This window comes from Balaenoptera ricei, chromosome 13 (genome assembly GCF_028023285.1).
Source record: "Balaenoptera ricei isolate mBalRic1 chromosome 13, mBalRic1.hap2, whole genome shotgun sequence".
Classification (NCBI taxonomy): domain Eukaryota; kingdom Metazoa; phylum Chordata; class Mammalia; order Artiodactyla; family Balaenopteridae; genus Balaenoptera; species Balaenoptera ricei.
In genome coordinates, this window is record NC_082651.1 from 70,591,687 (window position 1) to 70,612,819 (window position 21,133).

Consider the following 21,133-nt stretch of genomic DNA (forward strand, 5'->3'; position numbering starts at 1 on the left):
TTACAGACCATCTTTCTCACGCGTTGTGCGTAGCATACAGGATAATGACGGAGTTAAGAGGAAAGGCGTAGAAGTTAGCTAGTGCCCACCCTTCCATTTAAAGATAAAGAAATACCACGGAAGGGTTTTAATTTTGTCCTATACCCACGCATAGAAAAAAACGAAGCAAATGTTCTGAGTCTGCCCTTCAGCTTCATTATCAGTAAAATGGAATAAGAGTTACCTACCTGTATGGTCAGGCCACCCCAGATGGTTCTTCTCTCGCTCTCTGTACACTCTCTGCTCAACTCAACCAGTCCCTGTTTCACCTACACCCTTCTCACAGGAATGTGCTCGCCTCCTGACCCTCAGGCCAGAAGGGCTCCACCTGCTAGTTTATTAAAGGGAAACAAATGCCCTCGTGATAGTCTTAACCTGAGGGGCTGTGAGGGACTTGCCTCTGCTGCTGGTTTCCTTGGTAACTGATGAGCCAACCTGACATCAATTCCCCCTGTAAATGGGGGAACTCCTCCTTCTCCCCCAAGTAGCAGACTGCTGCCATGTCCTGCTGCCGTCTATGGTGGCGTGTCGCTCCAGGACCTTTTGCTTCAGATGTGTAAGATCCCCTATCCAGTAAACAATTGATGTCTCTCGCGGTCTCTGGGCTCTTTCTTTGGTCTTGAGGCCGGGCATCCACAAGGCTTGCAGGCCTGAAGGGTGCAGCCCATCACTACCTCACAGAGCTTTTGAGAAGATTAAATGAAATTATACCTGGAAAAAAACAGAGCCCAGTTGCTGGCACACAGTAAGTGCTAAATAAATATTAGCTACCAAGGAGATACCTGTAGCTCTGACCCAGTACAGTGGCTCTAAATCCCAAATGCACATCAGAATTATGAGATATTTTTTTGAAAAATACTCAAGCCCAGGCCCAGCTGCAGACATTCTAAGTCAATTGGTCTGGGGTGGGGCCCAGTTCAGGTACAGTTGAAGATGATTAACCAGGTGATTGGATTTGCAGCCAAGGTTGAAACCCACTGGGGTAGGAGGTTCAAGGATAAGGCCAGAGACTGTGAATCCTTATCAGTGGCTAAATACCAGGCAGATGGTAAACAGAGACGAAGAGGGAGAGAAGAAAACTCAAAATGCTATCGTAAGGTTTTAAAAGAAGCTTGGAAAATGATATCTATCGTCAAGAGCATCTGTGTGATTGCTACAAGAGATAAATAAAAATGACCAACCTAACTGAGATGAAGCAAGTCTCTTAAAAACAAAGAGTTCTCACCTGTCCGAATGGCTAGGGAGACCTACTGCCACGGCTGAAAGACAGGAAAACACACCCAGATTAACAAGGGGGCAGTCATTTAATGCAGAAATCCAGTTAACATAAAGAGACAGGTCGAACGACAGATAGGACTTCTAACAATACTGCATAGCATTACAGGTTAGCTCTTCCATGGTTGATCTGTTTCTCTTATGATTTTGATTCCAGTACAAAGATGGAGAAGAGACTTCAATTAAAAATAAATAAGGCAACAGAAGAATCTTCCTGTGACAAAAAAACATCCACAAATAATGCACAAATATTTGGTGCTGACACAACAAGACACCATTAGGACAAGTTCTGAAGGTGCTGCATTAAATTTAACAAGCATGGTACAATGACAAGAAAATTATACTCGCTTTGTCATGAATCCTTTTGCAAATAGAAATGACTCTCGGGTAATTGTTATGTACAAACTTTCTGAAATAAATGGCAATCAGACACATTTTTCCATTGCGGTTTCCTCTTTTTCTAAACCCAGAAATGTTCCATGGCACTGCTCCCTACTCTTCACAGTCAAAGCATAAATAGTCATTAAAGCACTTGAATCCACAGTAGTCTTGTCCTTAGAAAGGTATGGAGGTTTTGCGTGATTTGACATCAGTCATCCAGAAGGGGCTGGCAGGCAACAGGCTGGAATGTAAAAGACCGATTTTGTGCTTGGGATCGTGACTCAAACTCTGCTCCGTCCCCTTCCAGGGTCGTCCGCACTGTGGACGGGCCACCAAGCAGTGGACTTGAGTGTGGACAGTCATACCGTGGAGTCCCTGCCAGACTTTAGATGTGCAATCTTGGTCCGGCTAATAAATGGGTAAGCGATGCAGAGACCTCCAGCTGCCACAATAAAGCCTAAACTGCACCAGGCACAAAAGATAGACCAGCTGTAGCCGTGTTCCACATCATCAGGCAGGCTATAAATTAGCTTCGGGAGCCGGTTCAAATCATAGGAGATGCTGGCGGCGTAAGTGCAGAGGGAAATGGTGCAAAATATTCCTATAAATAATACAAAGAGAGCAGGGTGATGGGTTACAGTTTTGCCTGCTACAAGGCAAATGCCAGACAGGCTTTCGTGAACATCAGATCAACAGATGAGATGACGAATCCAAATTAATAAAGGATTGACAATTCTTTCACTTGAGTTACTTCATTCAACAAACATTGGCAAAACCTTTATGTGCCAGACTGTATGCTAGGTTCTGGAGATACAGGAGTGAAAAAGACGGGAAAATTCTGATAACTTGAATTATTCAGAATTATCTCAATTAAATTGGTATGTATATTTGAATTTATTTTTTTAATTCTTAAAAACAACGTAGTAGAAATTTTAATTATTTTTAAGGAAAAAAAATCTATAATCACTCAAACCTAATACAAACAATTTTCATTTCCCTTTGTTCTATACCTGAGTTGACACAGTTTTAGATAGTTGCAATCATCATACCAAGTCTTTCTTTTTCAATTACCATTATCATTAGTATTTATCATGTTGCCTGATAATATCTTAAATGAATTTTTACAAGTTTTTTTTTTAAGGCACAGAGCCTGGCACATTCTAGGGCCTCAAAAATCTTTTTTTTTTTAATGAATGGATAAAAAGATTTTAAATCATATAAATTAAATCCAGGATGTTGGAATTGTCGTAAAATAGCTGACATCATATATAGGAGATCTATAATTCAACCACTCAGAATGCAGGTAATTTAGGTAGCCTAAGGAAAATGAACAGACCCAAAATTATACTTTTTTATACCAACACGTTATATATAATTGTCCTTTCAGAACACTAAGATCAGCATTCTGATAAAAATGCTTCAAAAAGCCCAAAACACAGGACTTTTACTACTCAAGGATGTAGATGCTTCTATTTCATCACAGTGGACCCCCAAGGCTGCTCCTTTTGGGTGGGCATGGGATCACAATGAGGCAGTTGCTGAGCTGTTAAGGTGGGTAATAAATACAAAAACTGGCACCCAGTCAAGTATCAGAATGTTCCATTCGGTTCCAAGTTCTACACATTTCTTTTTCATACTTTGCTTCATCCCTGTGTACAATGGAGTTTACAACCATTTGCTGAAAAATTGCTTTGGGAACCTTAGGGATCTATGCAGCATCTCCATAGGAAACAGAGACACAAGAATTGGGAACTGAAAGGAGAGGGCTACAAGTAACAGATCTCCACACCCCTTTTTAATAGAACTTTGGGTATCAGAAATATTAGCAGAAAAACAAACTCAGAGCAGGCAGCAACTGGGAGGAAACAAAGATCACCTTAATGCCATTGTTTTTTCCTTAACGTCATTTTTAAGTGCTAGAATTCTGCCTGCACTCAAATCACGTAAGAACACATTGCCTGAATCCTTTTCCAAGTGTGCATTTAGAAATGTTTTAAATTAAAAGGACACTTGATCTGAGGTGATTTGATCTCTCCTACTCTTTACCTCATTCTACTTTTAGCCTCTAAAGTGATTCTGTTTTTCTAAAAAGGATAAAATCTTGTTTTCTGACTTCTTGCTCCAAATTATTATGGTAAACACATCATTTTTTGAGCTCTCCCAAGAAAGATCATGATGGAAATAATTCTTTCATAAAGGAATGGCACAGTCAATAACAGAATACTCCTCTGCTTTTTTCAAACCTTGTGAACAGCAAATGTTCTTACATCTACATGAATGCTTTCACTGGCCAAAACAAAGACGGTGTTTATATATAACAAGGTCCTTCTAATGAATGCTGGTAATAGAACAATAAGGCAGTTAGAAAAATCTGATCTCTGGAGTATCAAGAGGTAAAATAGAATAATAGAACAATAACCTGTTCACAGGAAAAACAACTCTTCTGCATTTAACTGTCTGCACACAGCTGAATACCTAAAAGTGAAGCTGTTTACAAGTAACGTAGTTTTAATGACCTCTGAAAGCTTGAATTCAAACTAAGACTCTTAAGCATAATTTCGTGTCCAAATGCATTGGGCTGGGATGCAGGGACTATGTATTCTGGTCCCCAGGTCTACATCTAATCACTGTGTGACCTTGAAATTACCTAATCTCTCTGAGCTTCATCTAGGGGAAAAAAAATGGGGGATTTGGTGCCTGAAGTCCCTTGCAGTGTCAAATTTCTGTGACTCTGTTATTCCATAATATGGCATTGAGCAAGGACATTTCCCAAAATTTCCTAGTGAATCTAGTACTTGGTATTATGCAGCTAAATAAAAAATTGAATGTCATGGATTTTTCTTTCTGCACATACTCTTTTTGATTTTATACTAAACACTGATTTTATTAGCACCTCTCCCCTGCCAACTCCATAAAATTGCTTTTGGTGCAATGAATTTTAGCATAACAACACCAGTTCATACTGAATAGAAAAAGATAAGAAAAACCTAACCTGAGGATTTAACCTCAGGATGACTTTCTATGCCCTGAGTGTCATGAGTAGTTGTGCTTTCCCAGGGCACTTAGTTTGTGCTTACCTCATGGACACTGTGAATGATGTCACTAATAGAATGTCTTTCTTTGACCGAGTTGCCAGAGAGCTGAAACTCCCCTAAAGCTAAATTAGTGGCCCCCCAGGGGCAAAAACTGGGGACTTCATGGCATGCTTTTTGGCTACTAATCTCACCCTTGGATCCATCTTGCCCTGCAAACCTGATCGCTCCTTTGTCTTATTTGTATTCCTTATTTGTATTTATTTTATCTTGAAATATTATATACATCTCTATGCCACTTAAGTTCTTTTAGGATTAGGGCATCGCCAAACCTTGATGAAAACCTGCTTTATTTCCTTCTGCCTTTACTCTCTCAGCTGAGATGGAGGGGTGGAGGAGGTTACGTGAGCCCATAAATATGCCTGATGCCTGCCCCTCCCCTTCCCACAAATGTCCCCAGAGACTGCTCTCCAAGGACGTTTTTTCTCCCTCCAAGATGCTCTTGAAGTAGTTCTGAGTGAGAGAAAAGCAAAGATGAACCAAAGAGCATATCTAAGAATTTCCCCTTTCTGGACCCTCACATACCTAAGGAAGTTTGCAAATACAGAGCTGCCATAGCTGTTATCTGTGGGATGGGCAGGACTGTTTGATTATTACAGAGAAATGTAGGGAGAGGAGACAAAGCAGTGTTTCCAATGTATGCAACTAGCTTTTGTAAAAGAGGCCTAACCCATTCAAGATATCTTAATAAGGGGAAAGAAGAACCCTTCTAACTTTGAAGACACTAAGGAAAAGTGTTTAAAGGATGAAGACATCTTTGTTGTAGCTAGATTAGTAGTCATTGGTCAATTTTGATCCTGCCGAATTCTATTTTAGTTCCATATGCATGTCTTAGAGTCCTCATGTGTATTAGTTTGCTCGGGCTGCCTTAACAAAGTAGCAGCAGACTGGATGGCTGAAACAACAGAAATTTACTTTATATCACAATTCTGGAGGCTAAAACTCTGAGATCAAGGTCCTAGCAGGGTTGGTTTCTTCCAAGGCTTCCCTCTTTAGCTTAAAGATGCTGGTCTTCTCCCTGTGCCTTCACAGTCTTCCCTCTGTAACTATCTGTGTCCAAGTTTCCTCTTCTTTATAAGGACACCAATCATATTGGATTACGGCCCACCCTAATGACCTTATTTAGTTTAATCACCTCTTTAAAGACCCTGTCTCCAAATACAGTCACATTCTGAGGTTCTCGGGGCTAGAACTTCAACATATGAACGGCAGGGCAGGGCGGGGCGGGCACACAGTTCAGCCGATAACATTGTGTGTGTGTGTGTGTGTGTGTGTGTGAGAGAGAGAGAGAGAGAGAGAGAGAGAGCTTGTGTGTATGGTCAATGTATGAAGTATATTTCCATCCCTTTTACAGGCCTAAGCAAGATTTTACTATTTTAAGTGTTATTTAATCAGTTATTAAAGAATTATTTATAAGCATCTACTATGTTCCAGACCCAGTTCTGATTATCTTAGAGGTAGTTAAGTTGAATGAGTTCTTGATGGCCACAGCCATCATTGCTTTGACACTGATGTGATCAGGAACCCCAGGTGTTCTTTCCACTCACTTTCCAGCATGCATATCAGGGAAAAGGAGGAGAGACCCCTGGACTTCCTGTAAGTTCCACACAGAGCCTAATAGCACTGAGGACACGGAGCGTGCAAAACCTGCTGAAGAAAACCGAGTTCTGCAATACGGTGAGTTCCACACACCTAAGAACCAGTTCATCCTAAATTACCTCCTGTAGGATTTACCTAGATGGCAAGTTATTTCAGATAATGTTGCTTTCTTGTCAGTAGCAATCTAGCTAATGCAAGATATGGGATGAGGGCATGGAAAGATAAGGTACCAGCCTTGCATTTCAAAAGTTCAAAATCTAATGGTCATTCCTGAAAAGCCACGAGGAGAGAGGTCACCTCTCCTCCCTTCTTCTCTTAGACATTTCCTTCCCTTTCCCTTCTCCCCTGACCAGCCACGAGTTCCCTTGGGCTACCGCCACTGATACTCTTCAGCCCAGCTGGTGGCGCCAGGGTAGAGGGGTTTGTAAGTCCCAAACTCAGTCCTGGCTACTGCTGGTAGCATCTTCAAAAGGGTGAGTACTTACTTGTTCTGAAGAGCGCTGTATGCAGCGACTTTTCTTATAAAATATTAAAAGGTGTTCCGCCAAAGTCCTTAATTAGAAGATACAGTGATATCACAGAATTACAAGACCGGAAAGGATATTTTTGGACCAGAAGGGAAATAAAGTTATGCTGCCATCCCAGATCATCAACCTAGTTTCCTTCCCTAAACTTCATGGTGCCCATGGCCAGCTGGTATGGTGTAGTTAGGGTAATGGCCCACTCTTTTGGCCATCCTCTTTTGATGTGCTTGAAAGGCGGAAAGGAGTGGAAGTTGCTTCACCCTGGTTAGCCTGCTTGATAAATAACATAGCTGCAACACCCAAAGACATAAACATTGATTTTTCTTTTTTTCACTCCTTCAAAAGATGGCCTGCCCATCATTCTGGCCTCTTTGCAATTCCAGAAAAGAACCGCCTCACGCTACTTTTCACACAGATTGCTCAAAAAGCCATTGCTAAGTTGCCTTAACTAAATGACTGGGCAGGACTAATAGAGACAGACAACACTTTTTAAAAAAATCAAATACACGACCCACAATCTGCAATTAACTAAATCCGAAAAACATCCGATCTTTTTCCGAAAGATTGCAGCAATCTCACTGATTGGCAAATTTGGCCTGATGTGACATAGGCTATTTATAGTCCTATTGATCCCACCTAGTGTGAATATTCATGTGTTTGGCAGCAGAAATGTTAATGTATACTTGATTTCATACCCTGCTCAGGGTGTTAGATAATATAGAATACATGCGCTATATTACCTTTCTAAAATAAAACTTAAAAATCCTGAATTCCAGGGACTTCCCTGGTGGTGCCGTGGTTAAGAGTCCACCTGCCAGTGCAGGGGACACGGGTTCAAGCCCTGGTCCGGGAAGATCCCACATGCCATGGAACAACTAGGCCTGTGCGCCACAACTACTGAGCCTGCGTGCCACAACTACTGAAGCCCACGCGCCTAGAGCCTGTGCTCTGCAACAAGAGAAGCCACCGCAATGAGAAGCCCACGCACCACGACAAAGAGTAGCCCCCACTCTCCACAACTAGAGAAAGCCCGCGCTCAACAACAAAGACCCAAGGCAGCCAAAAATAAATAAATTTAATAAATTAAAAAAAAAAATCCTGAATTCCAAACTGCACCTGGTCCCAAGGGCTTCAGATACGGCATTAAGGACCTGGAGTTTTAGGTCATAATCAGTGGATACCCTAGAGGATTCAATACACCTACAGAGAAGTCTTTGTTTTAATTTGAATGTACTGAAGCAAAACAATGGGTGGCCTAGCGTGGGTATTACCGGTCCCTGAGCTTTGCTGGGGCAGCCTGGACTGTCTCTTCTTTCTCTACTGTCCCGAAGGCCCTGCCTCGTCGGCAGTGGCCACTCAGGGCACAGCCTATGAAGGGGAATGGAGGCCCCCATCAAGGGAGGACCAAGCTTTATCCAATTTTTGAGACTCCCAGTATATTAAAAGGTAATTAAAACCCTACTACGGAGACATAAAAATTGTATTTAAAAATATTTGCATTGAATAAATTAACCTTTTAAAATATTTATATTTCTAACAAATGATAATCATCATCCTAGCACAACAGCAATAATGCATCATTTAAAGCTGATGGAAATACTCACTCGCAGTGCCTGAAGGCACTGTGGTCTGGTAAAGGGCAGCCCCTCACTGTTGGATCATGAGTCTTACTTATTCCCTTAGTCCTCTGGGTATGCCTCCGTGACAGTGTGTGTGTAACTTCAGAGGACATGAGGTCAAAAGGCTACATTTGAGGCTCTGTGCCCCTGGCCCTGCTGGAGGACCCCTTGAGAGGCCCCAGGGAATTAGGGATGGGAAGTGACAGTCAGCACCCCGCTGCTCCGCGTGTGGGTAATCAAGAGCTGTCAGTATGCAATAAGGCATAAGGAGAGAGATTGTTTCCAGGTTTCCATTTTAACATCTCAAACTGTCACATCACTAATGATCTTCATTGAAGGTTTGGCTAATAAATTCAGGTAGAGAATGAAGATGCCAGCGCCTTAGAAGAGGCTAAGTTTAGCATCAAAAATCTGTGGGGTGATGCCGACTGCTGAAGACACTTCTGCTTCATTAATATCAATTCTTTTAACCCTTATTTGCTCTCATCTCCTGCTGCTACGTGGGAAGGTCCTACAGTTAATTTATCTCATGCAATGGATTAACATAGTTATCTCGGTGTTTACAAAGGAAATGGAAAGGGATTATTTGTAGTAGCAAAAATGAAACAAACCTCCCTAAATCCCACAGTAAGGGAACACAACGTGGCAAATCTACTGCACGGAAGAACATGCAGCTTTAAAAGCTATTAAAAACCGAACACAGAACAATATAAGGCCACCGGGAATGCTTACGGTAGGATGCTAAACGGAAGCCCAGAAAACGAAATATTCAATACTTTCCATGTGATGATGGTGGCAAACATTTTTTCTTTCCTTTTTTTTTTTTGTTGTTGTTTTTTTCTTTTAAATTTTTATTTTGAAATAATTGTAGATTCACATGCAGTTGAAAGAGAGAATACAGTGAGATCCTGTATACCCTTCACCCAATTTCCCCGAATAGTAACGTCTTGCACAACTCTAGTATAATAGCACAACCAGGAAACTTACGATGATACAACCCATCCACCTTATTCCGATTTCACCATTTTTACATGCACTCACTCACTTGTGTGTGTGTGCACTTCGTTCCACGGAATGTCACCACGTGTGCAGATTATGTGGTCACCATCACAGTCCAGACACAGGCCATTTCCGTCACAAGGATGCCCTGAGCTACCCTTTTAGAACCACAGACACTTCTCTCCCTTTTGTTGTTGTTTTTAGTGAGACAAAGACTTGGGCAAGATTTGGTCCAGGATAAGGAAAATATTTTAACAACTAATTTTTCAGATGGCGAGATCTATAAGTGGGTTTTCCCTTTATTCCAAAAAAAACATGTTGTTTGGGCAATCAAAAGCAAAAAAAAAAAAAAAAAAAAAAAAGCCAGTGTTATGTGGTAGGTCTGTCCATCCTTCCGGACTGGTCATCAAACTTCAAGTTTATAAGTTTAGGGTGTTTTGGGGTTGCAATGGGTTTTTGCTACTGTGGCTATTGTTCTGCTTGTTTTGTTTTTAACAGTTGCACAGGGGCTTTTGATGATAAATCCTGCTGAGCCCTGAGCCAGTCTGGCCCAGAGTTACACAGATGGCTCAGGAATGAGGGCTGAGCAGGGGAAGGTGGGGCTGGCTTAGGAAACTCAGCTCCTAGCTCTTCTCTGAGCCAACGCAAGACTGAACTCCCAACCTCCTTTCATTTAAAACCAAACCAGCCCCTCTGCCTCCCAAGAAACGCTCACTGAGCCTGACTTTTATGGTCCTGTGATTTATTTTCATGCCAACAATTGTTTGATATCTAAGAGCGTCCTAAATTATTCATGCATTACCCACATTACAAGGGTCCTTTAAAAACTACTACTACTGAGGCTTTTGTCTGGCCCTCAGCTCCTTTCATTTTCCTGAGGATGCTATGTGGGGCCTTTCCAGGGCTGGGGGGTCGTGAATACTTCTTTGATGTATATGAGGACAAGAGTTAGAAAAATGGGGGCCCAACTAATAAAGGAAGGGAAGAAAATGGGGGGAGATATTTCATGACCATTAAGCTTAAAGAAATCCCCTGGGCAGCACAGGCCTCTCTGATTCTTTGACACCCTCACCTGTTCATTCTACACCCTGGAATTTTTTTTTTTTAATATTTATTCATTTATTTATTTGGCTGTGTCGGGTCTTCGCTGCTGCGTGCAGGCTCTTAGTTGTGGCATGCGGGATCTAGTTCCCTGACCAGAGATCGAACCTGGACCCCCTGCATTGGGAGCGTGGAGTCTTAACTGCTGGACCACCAGGGAAGTCCCTACACTTTGGATTTTAATGAATCCTTTAGGCAGGAACCCTCCCAATGGCTGGTCTTGAAGGTTCAAATCCTCCTCCAAAACCTCAGGAACTAGAATTTTAGCCTGCCTGGGCTACAGTCCTGCAGCCTCTGTGTATTCACCCAAGTCTGGAAAACTTAAGTTGGTTTTCTGCTAAGAATTATTCAAGGGCCAGGTGACTTCTGAATGTTCTGTCGGGATGCTTACAATGATCACCTGTTATTCCAGGTCACTGCCGGTTACAGCGCCGTCTCATGGGGTCGGAAAGGGGCCGACAGGACTTAGAAGGAAGGAAGGACCTCTGTCTGTGAATTGGGTTACAGAAGCTGACTGGTGGACCAATCAGAAGGCAAAGCACCACCTACCTGTCAGCCCTGAAAGACAGAGAAAATGGTGCCAGTCACCGAGGGGTGCCGCAGCCTCCAGGGAACACGGGCTTGAGTGAGTGACCGTGACAGCGAGCAGTGCCGGAAACCCCAGTCGTGGTCGCTTGAGTAACAGAACTCCAGAGAAGCAGAAATAGGCTTATTCAAAACGGCTGCACATCTAGAGTACTGTTACCCCTGATGCTCTGCGTACTTTGTGAAACTGTTAACTTGGCATTCACTAATCACAGACACGATTTTCTGGGAAGAAGCAGGAGGAAAGATTTCCTCCCCGCAGCCACCTTCAGTCAATTTCAGCCATCAACTCAGCTGCTGACTCCTTCTTAGACAAAAATGTTCTTCACCCGACAATCGAAAAGACCATAGTCGTGTCTCCACACACCCCCTTCCAATCTCCTGATTTAACAGCAAGTTACGCCTCGGCGTAAAACCTTCTGGTGGCTTCCACCACCCTTAGATTAAAATCCAAGCCACTGCCTGCTTCTCCACCTCATGGGATGCTGTCCTTTCCTTCCCTGCTCTCCGGCCACACTGGTCTCTCTGTGGCTCGAAACACATACGTCAAGCCATCCCTGCCTTAGGCCTTGGCACCGTTCCCTCCTCTGCCCGCAGCGCCCTCCCTATGTGGAAGAGGGTCCCCTACGCCACCTCGTTTATCTTCCTCACAGCTTTTATCGCTATCACAAATTATTATTTGTGTCTCCCCACAACAGAAAGGGAGAAGGATTTTGTCTGCCTTCATCATTATGTGTCTTTAGTATGTAGAGAAGTGCCTGGTCCATAGTAAGTCCTCACAAAATATCTGTGGAGTGAAATGAATGAATGTTTTGTGTGTAAAAATGACACCAATGACTCCATCACTAAGAAACAGACTTTGAGTTGACCTTCAGCCCAGAGGCATGGGCTGTGCTGAGCTATCACCCTCTCCTGGAGGGCTCCTGAGAAGCAATGGCCCATGTTTGCCAAGAGTCCACGCCAGGGTTAGGGGCACAATAGGAAAGAATGGGACAGAAAAATCAGACCTGCCTCATATGGAGATTAAACCCAAGACATTTCCATCTAACCTTGTAACGGGCCACAGTGGGGAAATCAGGGCTGCGTTTTTAACACTGTTGTTTTCTTTAAATTCTGTATTGCCCACCAAAGCCAAATGACCTTTTGGTTGCTTTTCTCACAAGTGAAAACAAAATTAATGGAGAGATAACAAAGTGAAGCTAGCTGCCTGCAGAGCGGCCTTTGCTTTTGCTGGGAGAGGTGTCAGAGGTGTTCTGCGTACCTGTCATGAGGAAAAGGAGTCCGGCCACATGCTGGGTCAGGCTTTCCTCCCAGAAGAAGCTGACCATGGCCACAATGCAGCCACAGAGCAGGACGGCCACAGCCATGCCCAGGAAGCCAGCAGTGATTCTTCTTAAATCTAATCTCAAAACACAAACATTCAAAATAATATGCAGAAGAAGGAGAGTTATTGAAAATTCGAGAATAAAGAGCTTTGTATACATTGTGAAAACTAATACGTTACATGGACAGGTGTAGGGTCTTCAGGGCCACGGTGATTTAGGAAATAAACTTCCTAGGTATATCATAAGAGGACAGATGGGGTGTAACAAGTTGAGGGGTCAGCATCTACCCTCCCTGAGTCCATGGAGAAGTCCGTATCAAGTAGAAAATAGACCAGCGGACACCAGGGTAAACAAGGGTAATGGGTAACAAGTTACTTAGTAAACTGAGAGTGAGGAAGGTTTGCAAAAGACCTTTATTATCCTTCAAAGAGCAACAGAATCATGGGTCACCACCACTGTAGTGGCTGTAATTAATCTGACTTCGGGGAAAGAGCCTGAAAACTGAGCTATAGTGAAATACGGTTTTACCTGCGCACCAAGGATGCCAATTACTTTATTTTTAAGTTATATTTCCTCCCGCCTATTTTCAAAAAGGATTTGAGAAAGTGAAGGCAATTGTAACTGAAATAGGGCCCAAGATGCACATATAAGACATCTACTCATTAAGACCCTCTTCCCTTAAACATAGGCCCTACAACCCAAGCTCCCAAGTACCCAGGTTGAGAAAAGGCTGTTCCCGTGGGTCGGGCCCCACTGTACACACGAGAAGTTTGGTCTATCACAAAAACACGACTGTGATCACTGGGCCAGGAGCCCAGGCCCTGGCCCACCTTCTAGGCCAAACCAGGAGATGGTCTGGCTGGATGTACGGGAACACTTCCACTCCAGTTGCCCGCCCTCCTGCTAGTTTGCTTTTTCTTTCTATTTCCCTCCCTCTTTTTTTTTTTGAATGAAGCTGATTTTAAAAATCGTGAGCTAAATTTCTCTGATCCTTCTGAGAGCAACAGATCCCAGACATAAGTCTGCCGCTGAAGCCAGCCAACAGGTCTAGGCAAGGTGGAATGTGCACACCTGTGCACACGTAGAGCCAAGGCGAGAGGCACACCCCGCTGTGTGAGTGTGGGCTGCTCTGCGAAGGTACCCAGGCAGCCGCCACGACACTGTGTGTTCCTGTGGCCTCTGGCAACTCAGGATGATGTACACAGAGTGGGTCACGGCAGCTTTCAGTCTTGCCCTTGTCACACGTGGTCCATCCCTTTCTTTTAAAGGGATTTCTCATTTCTAGCTCAGAGCATCTAAACGGAAGCAGGGCATTGCAGCCTAGAAGGGGCAGTGTAGACCACCACAGAGCTAGGGGGTCACGGGCACTGATCATTTAAAGGGGCCGTTTAATGTTAAGGTGTAAGTCGTTTTGAGACATCCAATGTAATCATAGCTCAGTCACCATTCTCTCACAACCTCCTGAACTCCCTGTGGTTCAAGTTTTACTTTCTATGGCCATTAAAAGGCACAAGGTTCAGATATAATCCACATGGGATTTGCCTTAGTACCGGATATGCTAAGCTTATCTGGTAAACATGGTGCAGATCACCCAGTGTGACTTTCTTGGGAAAAGCCATGCCTGAGACCGCTGAAAGCATCTTTCCATGAGAACCTCAGAGAGGATTAAGAGGAGAATGCTCACTACTGTCTTGCTGGGCAGTAACAGGGTACCAACTCTTAGAGTAAGGAGAAAAGGTTCTTTTTCAGGACCCTGTGATGATCTTTTCTTGCCTAAAACCAGTGACTATGGGGCTTTCTGCATAGATGATTAAGGCAAAGAACTCCAAACATGCTCATAAAGAATTAAGATGTAAGAACACTTAGATAAGGCTCTAAGATCTGCTGAGAAATGACCATTAAGATCAGCCAGCAAGAAATAATCTTCAGGAAGTCATACTATTCAGAAATAAACCACATTTTAGCCAATGACCTTCCAAGTCCTAAATTTGCCAATCATAATAGTTATAATATTATACCACTGCTGTGGGCAATATCTTAAGAGCTTCCATTTACGTGTTTGAGATTCAAAATGGAGCCGTTTGATCTGTAGAGAGACTTGACTTTACAAAATGAAACTCTACTTGGCTTCCTGTAGTGACTTTGGTCACCAAACAAGATCACTGAAGTCCTTGAGTTGATTGCATTGGAAATGACAATGTCAACCTCTGATTAGGGTAAACACTAAAAAGGATTAGGCCTAGTTTTTTGCTTTCCTGAATTATCTATCCCTAGGCAACATGAATCGACAGTTTTCAGGTAAATATCAGTCCTCTTTGGTGTCACACTGCACAATCCTTTCTACAGTTTCACATTTTCCTGACAGTAAAAAAAGACAGTTCCTGCCATCGGGATGTGGAGATAACAGACACCTTCTGAGAAAATTACAACATACACTCATAAAGATATTTTAGCAGAAATACCAAGGTCTGAAATAGACACAGTAACTAAAATGAATATTGGATAGAGAAAACTAAAATAACACACCTAAGGTATAGTCTCCTTGGTTGACTAAGACAAGCTCCAGATCAGGGCCTTGTACCGCATGGCTTGGTAAAGAATGCACTCAGGAGGTGGCTTGTATACCGATGCCACCAGGACAGACACGCTCACGGCACTGTCTCACAAAGCCCCACGCCTGACTCTGACACATCTGATCTGCAAACAAGTTGTGACCATGGCCCAGTGAAATGACTCTCTGAGTCTCTGACCAAGTCGGATGGGGCCCAGAGGCCCACGTAGGATCAGCACAGCATCTTTCAGTCCAAATCTGAAAGGGCTGGTGGGAACGCTTTTTGTTCAGAAAGACACCATTTCCTCTCTGACCCTCTCTGACCCTTTCCCAGAAATACTCACGAAGCAGGTGCCATTCATCTTGCTGAATTGTCTTGGTCAAATTGAAAGGAATGTTTCGTAAGCGTATCGGCTGAGAAAAGTGGTACTTGATAGCTGTACATCGCTGTGCAATACCTTGAAGGAAATAAGAAATGTGATTTACTAGTCTGTGCATTTGTAATAGAATTCTGGAAACTGAAGGCAGGATAATGCATCCTAAACTGGGTTGAAGGGGCAGGGGATAGGAATCTCTTGATTAGTCTCATTAATAGAGACAAGTCAGAGTAGTAAAGACCCAAAACATGAAATAATTTTTTAAATCATGTTTCATTTTTGAATGTATTAAATTTGATAAGAATCTAAATTCCCCTAATTGTTTTTTCAATGTTGAATTTGTATTAACTAAACACGAAACTCCTCAAGGAGAAATAGCCTAAAAGTATACAGATGATTGGGAGAAATCAGCTTGGAATTTTAACACAGATAAATTTCACGCATCCAAATTTGATCCAACCTCAAACTCTCAAATGGGCTGAATCAAAAAGTATATCAGGAAGTGTGTTATTTGGAAACCAGAAGACATTTTTCAATAGAGAGCCTTCTACGTGGTGGTTTAAATAGTGATTAGGTCTCCAAACAGCCCACAAGAGCCTAAGTAGCCCTACAGCAGCTGATATAATTCCTTAATACACATTTTACTGATCTGAATTCTAGGTTCTAAGAGAACGGGTAATATTAAAAGTAGAAAGGAGAAAGAAATTTTTTTCCTCCCTTTTCTGGTTGTATGCACACTATTTTGAAATGGGCAAGTACCCACTGCTTTATCTAGTATCTTCTCCTACCTTCCCTCTCAATCCATGCTTTTATTGCATAAATTAACACAGGCCTATTTTTCCCCTCAAGTCTTCTGAATCCCATGAAAGTATCTATCTTCCTGTCAAATTAAAACAAAACAAAACTTCCTTCTTTCCTTGTAAATCACCTTGGCCAGCTGTTTGGATAAATGCAATCTGATTAGATTAATTTTAAAAGAGCTGTGAGTAAATGTTAATCCTTTAACTCCAGAAGCTGTTAAAAAATATTCTCATAGATGCAAATAAATCTCTAATTGGTGGAATTTGAGTAAATGTAACTAATACAGTGAAATTTTTAAGAAATCAGGCACTGAAAGGGGAGATTAGTATTTGAGCACGGTTAACATCATGAGCCGCTTAGTCCCTGATGTGAAGGCACCTACAGGATCATCTCCCTTGTTTCTCAATCATCAGTATGCATAAGAATCACCTGGGGAGCTAGTTTAAAATGTAGACTCCTGGACCCAACCCAAGATATTCTGACTCAAAAGATTTGGGATGGAGCCAGGAACCTGCCTTTTAACAAAACATCCCAAGTAATGCTGATGCAGGCAGCTGAGAAACTCTACCCAAGACTATCTCTGCTTTTTTGGAAGCTTTTTTTTTTTTTCCTTATGAAACCACAGATTCTCTAAAAGCTCACAGCTCTTTTTATTTTTCTCTTTGTTTTTTCAACATAGGCCCCTGGCAGTGGTTGTGAGGTCTAAGGCATATAAGTTCGGTGTTTACATATAAGTTATGTGTTTATAAGTCAGAAAATGCCTGTGCTTACAAAGAGCAAATGATCTGGTCTGAGAATAATAAAAGATAACAGGCTGCATTAATAGCTCTCATTTGTGTTTTTCAGAACTGTCATTCCACTTGATACTCATCCTCAGGCTAACCTTGAGGCTCTGTGTAAGCAGGAAGTGAAGGCTAAAGTAGAGTTGAACACATGCCCCAACACACACACAGAGCCCATTGGCAAAGACTGGGGGATGTATTGGTTCCAGGCAGTTAAGAACACTTCTGTCCAATCATTAGCTTCCCACTAAGCTAGCCAAGCAGAGACTTCAGGGCCCACATATGACAAAGGATACCAACTTTACAGAATTAGTTCAGTAGAGTCACTAAAGGAACAAACAACAACACAAAAACAATAACAAACCCTGAGGAGGAGGGAGAATCTAATTTCCAGAGTTGCTATATTATTTTAAATGTCCAGTTTCAATTAAAAAGTATAAAACATACACAGAAAAAGGCTCCTACATAGAATAAAAATGTCAGTCCATAGAAACTGTCATTGAAGAAGCCCAGACATTGGATTTACCTAACCAAGACTTTCCGGGCAGCATGTGGAATCTTAGTTCCCCGACCAGGGATCGAACCTGCACCCCCTGCAGTGGAAGCACGGAGCCTCAACTACAGACCACCAAGGAAGTCCCTACCCAAGACTTTATATCAACTGTTTTAAATATGTTCAAAGAACTAAAGGAAACCATGTCCAAGGAACTAAAGACAAGTGTGAGAATGATGTCTCACCAAATAGAGAATATTAGTAAAGTGATGGAAAGTACGAAAAGAGACAGAAGAAAAACCAAATAGAAATTCTGAAGTTGAAGAGTATAATAATGGAAATTTAAAAATTTACTAGAGGGGCTCAACAAAATTTTGAGCAGGCAGAAAAAAGAATCAGCAAACTTGAAGACAGATCAATTGAGATTATCCAGTCTGAGGAGTATAATGGGAGTCCCAAAAAGGAGGAAAGGGAAAAGGGAGCAAAAAGAACATTTGAAGAAGCAGTTGTCAAAAACTTCCTAAATTTGATGAAAAACATGAATCTACACATCTAACAAGTTTGACGAAGTACAAATAGGATAAACTCAAAGGGATCCATACCCAGACTGTTGAAAGCCAAAGATAGAGAATCTTGAAAATGGCAAGAAAAAAAGTAATGTATCATGTATAAGAGCTCCTCAGAAGATTAGACACTGATTTCTCATCAGAAAACATGGAGGTCAAAGGGAATGGAATGACATATTCAAAGCACTGAAAGAAAGATTATCAACCAAGAATTCTATATGCAGCAAAGCTATCCTTCAGAAATGAAGGGAAAATGAAGACATTTCCAGTTAAACAAAAACTGAGAGAATGTGTCACTAGCAGACCTACCCTACAAGAAATACTAAAGGGAGTCCTTCAGGCTGAATGAAAGGACAGTAACTGAATCCACATGAAGAAACAAAGAACATTTGTAATGTTACAACACACGTAAACATAAATGGACTAAAATATAAATAGACCAAACACTCCAACCAAAAGCAGAGATTGGCATTATAGACAAAACAACATGATCCAACTATGTGATGTCCACTAGAGACACACTTTAGATTCAAAGACAAGAGTAGGTTGGAACCAAAAGGATGGAAAAAGATATACCATGAAAACAGTCACCAAAAGAGACGGAATAGCTATACTAACATCAGACAAAATAGACTTTAAGACCAAAATTGTTATTAGAGACAAAGAAAGACATTTTATAGTGATAAAAAGGTCAATCCACTAAGAAGATATTAACAACTATAAACATATTTTATCCACTTACCAACAAAGCCCCAAAATACTTGAAAAAACTGACAGAATTAAAGGAAGAAATAGACAATTCAACAATAATAGTTGGAGACTTCAGTACTCCACTTTCAATAACGGTGGAACAACTAGATAGAAGGTCAACAAGGAAACAGAAGATCTGAACAACACTATAAACCAACTAGACAAAACAGACATCTATAGACCACTCCACCAAACAGCAGAATATACATAATTTTCAAGTGCAAATAGAACACTCTCCAGCATACCCCATATTTTAGGCAATAAAACAAATCTCAATAAATTTAAAAGAAAGTCATACAAAGTATGATCTCTGACCACAATACAATGAAATTAGAAATCAATAACAGAAGGAAATTTTGGAAATTCAGAAATTTGTGGAAATTAAGTAACACACTTCTAAACAACCAATGCGTCAAAAAGAAATCACAAGGGAAATTTAAAAACACTTCGAGATTAATGAAAACAAAATCACAATATATGAAAATTTATAGGATGCAGCTAAAGCAGTGCTTACCGGGAAATTTATACCTGCAAATGCCTACATTAAAAGAGAAAGTCTCAAATCAATAGCCTAACTTTCCACCTGAAGAAATTCAAAAGAGAAGAACAAACTAAACCCAAAGCAGAAGGAGAGAGATTACATAATTAGAGTGGAAATAAATGAAGTAGGGACTAGAAAAATAAGGAAAATTAAAAAAACAAAACGGTTCTTTGAAAACATTAATTGACAAATCTTTATCTAGACCATTTAAGATAAAGAGAGAAGACTCAAGTTACTAAAATCAGGAATGAAACAGAAGACATTACTAACCATCTTACAATCAGGAATGAAACAGAAGACATTACTAACCGTCTTACAGAAATAAAAAGTGGTATAAGAAAATACTGTGAAAAAATTATATGCCAACAAATTAGATAATACAGATTAAATGAGAACTTCCTAGAAAGACACAAATTACCAAGACTGACTCAAGAAGAAATAGAACATTTAAACAGATCTATATCAAGTAAAGAGAATGAGTTAGTAATTAACTTAGTAAAAAAATTCCCACAAAGAAAAGTCCAGGACCAGAGAGCTTCACTGGTGAATTTTACCAAATGTTTAAAGACAAATTAACAATGTTTCATAAACTCTTCAAAAAAAACAAAAACAAAAACAGAAGAGGAGGGAACAATTCCCAAATCACTGTATGAGGCCAGTATTGCCCTGATACAAAAAACAAAGATAACACAAGAAAAGAATATTACAAAATATTTCTTATGAATATGTATTCGGAAGTCCTCAACAAAGTACTAGCAAAGTGAATTCAGCAACATATAAAAAGGATTGTACATCACGACCAAATGGGATTTATGCCAGGAATGTAAGGTTGGTTCAACATATGAAGATGAATTAATGTAATATACCTGATTGATAGAATAAAGCACAGAAATCACCTCATAGATGCCCAAAAAAAAAAAATCATTTGACAAAATCCATTTGATACTCACCAAAATCCCCTATGAGCTAGATATGAAATAGGTATTATTAGCTCCATTAGGCAGGTAGAAAAATCTGAAGCTCAGAGAGGTTAAGTAACTAGCCCAAGGCCACAGTGCAAAGCAGTAACCAAGCTTTTAACATACATGGTGTTACCCAAACTTTGTATAATGCTCACTCAGGAAAGTTAGAAATCCTTACGCTTTTAGAAATGCATCTTAATTCTGTGGGTAGTGAGAACTGCAGCTTTTTTTTTATTTCATGGAAAGGCATTTTATTTTAAACATAGCAGGGTGTACATGTCAGTCCCAAACTCCCAATCTATCCCTCTCCCCCCACCCTTCCCCTCTGGTAACCATAAGTTTGAGAACCGCAGTTAGTAAATGAACTGTCAGTTTGAAGTGAAAAACAAATTTTTTCAGTTTAGTACAAACATATGCTCTTTTGGAAACAAAGCTGATACCTAACTGAGCCTTCTGTTTGTATATTATCCATACCTTTCAACACACCTTATTTGGAGACTGGATTGGCTCGTGGCTGACTTAGTGGCTTCATCCTTTCTGCATCTCACGGAAGCTACTTAATTCTAGAGACAGGGTTTGGATTGGGGAGAAATTCTCCTCTCGGACTCAGCGGGGCTGGCCTTCCACCCACTCCTGTACTCGGGAAATATGTGGTCCCTTGACATCATTGCTAACACTCTCAGAGCCCATCTCCTCCTCCGCCCCTTGCTGGGAACAGGCGTGATCCCAGTGGACAGAGAGAGTAGCAGAAAGGAGGCGGGCGGCCGGCCA

The 21,133-nt window shown here is 41.3% G+C and overlaps 1 protein-coding gene across 3 annotated transcripts in view; it reads right to left on the minus strand.

Moving 5' to 3' along the window:
- Positions 1–1,324: 1,324 nt before the first annotated feature.
- Positions 1,325–21,133, minus strand: part of TMEM178A (transmembrane protein 178A) — a 49,048-nt gene continuing 29,239 nt past the window's right edge. For 2 of the 3 annotated variants that reach the window (XM_059943548.1, XM_059943550.1), the window contains exons 2-4: positions 15,435–15,548; positions 12,476–12,613; positions 1,325–2,296 (exon numbers count right to left, since the gene is read on the minus strand). In XM_059943548.1, coding sequence (XP_059799531.1) covers positions 2,055–2,296; positions 12,476–12,613; positions 15,435–15,548 — 494 coding nt within the window. In that variant the 3' untranslated portion in view covers positions 1,325–2,054. The remainder of the gene's footprint in view (positions 2,297–12,475; positions 12,614–15,434; positions 15,549–21,133) is intronic. The other variant, XM_059943549.1, reaches the window with a different exon arrangement.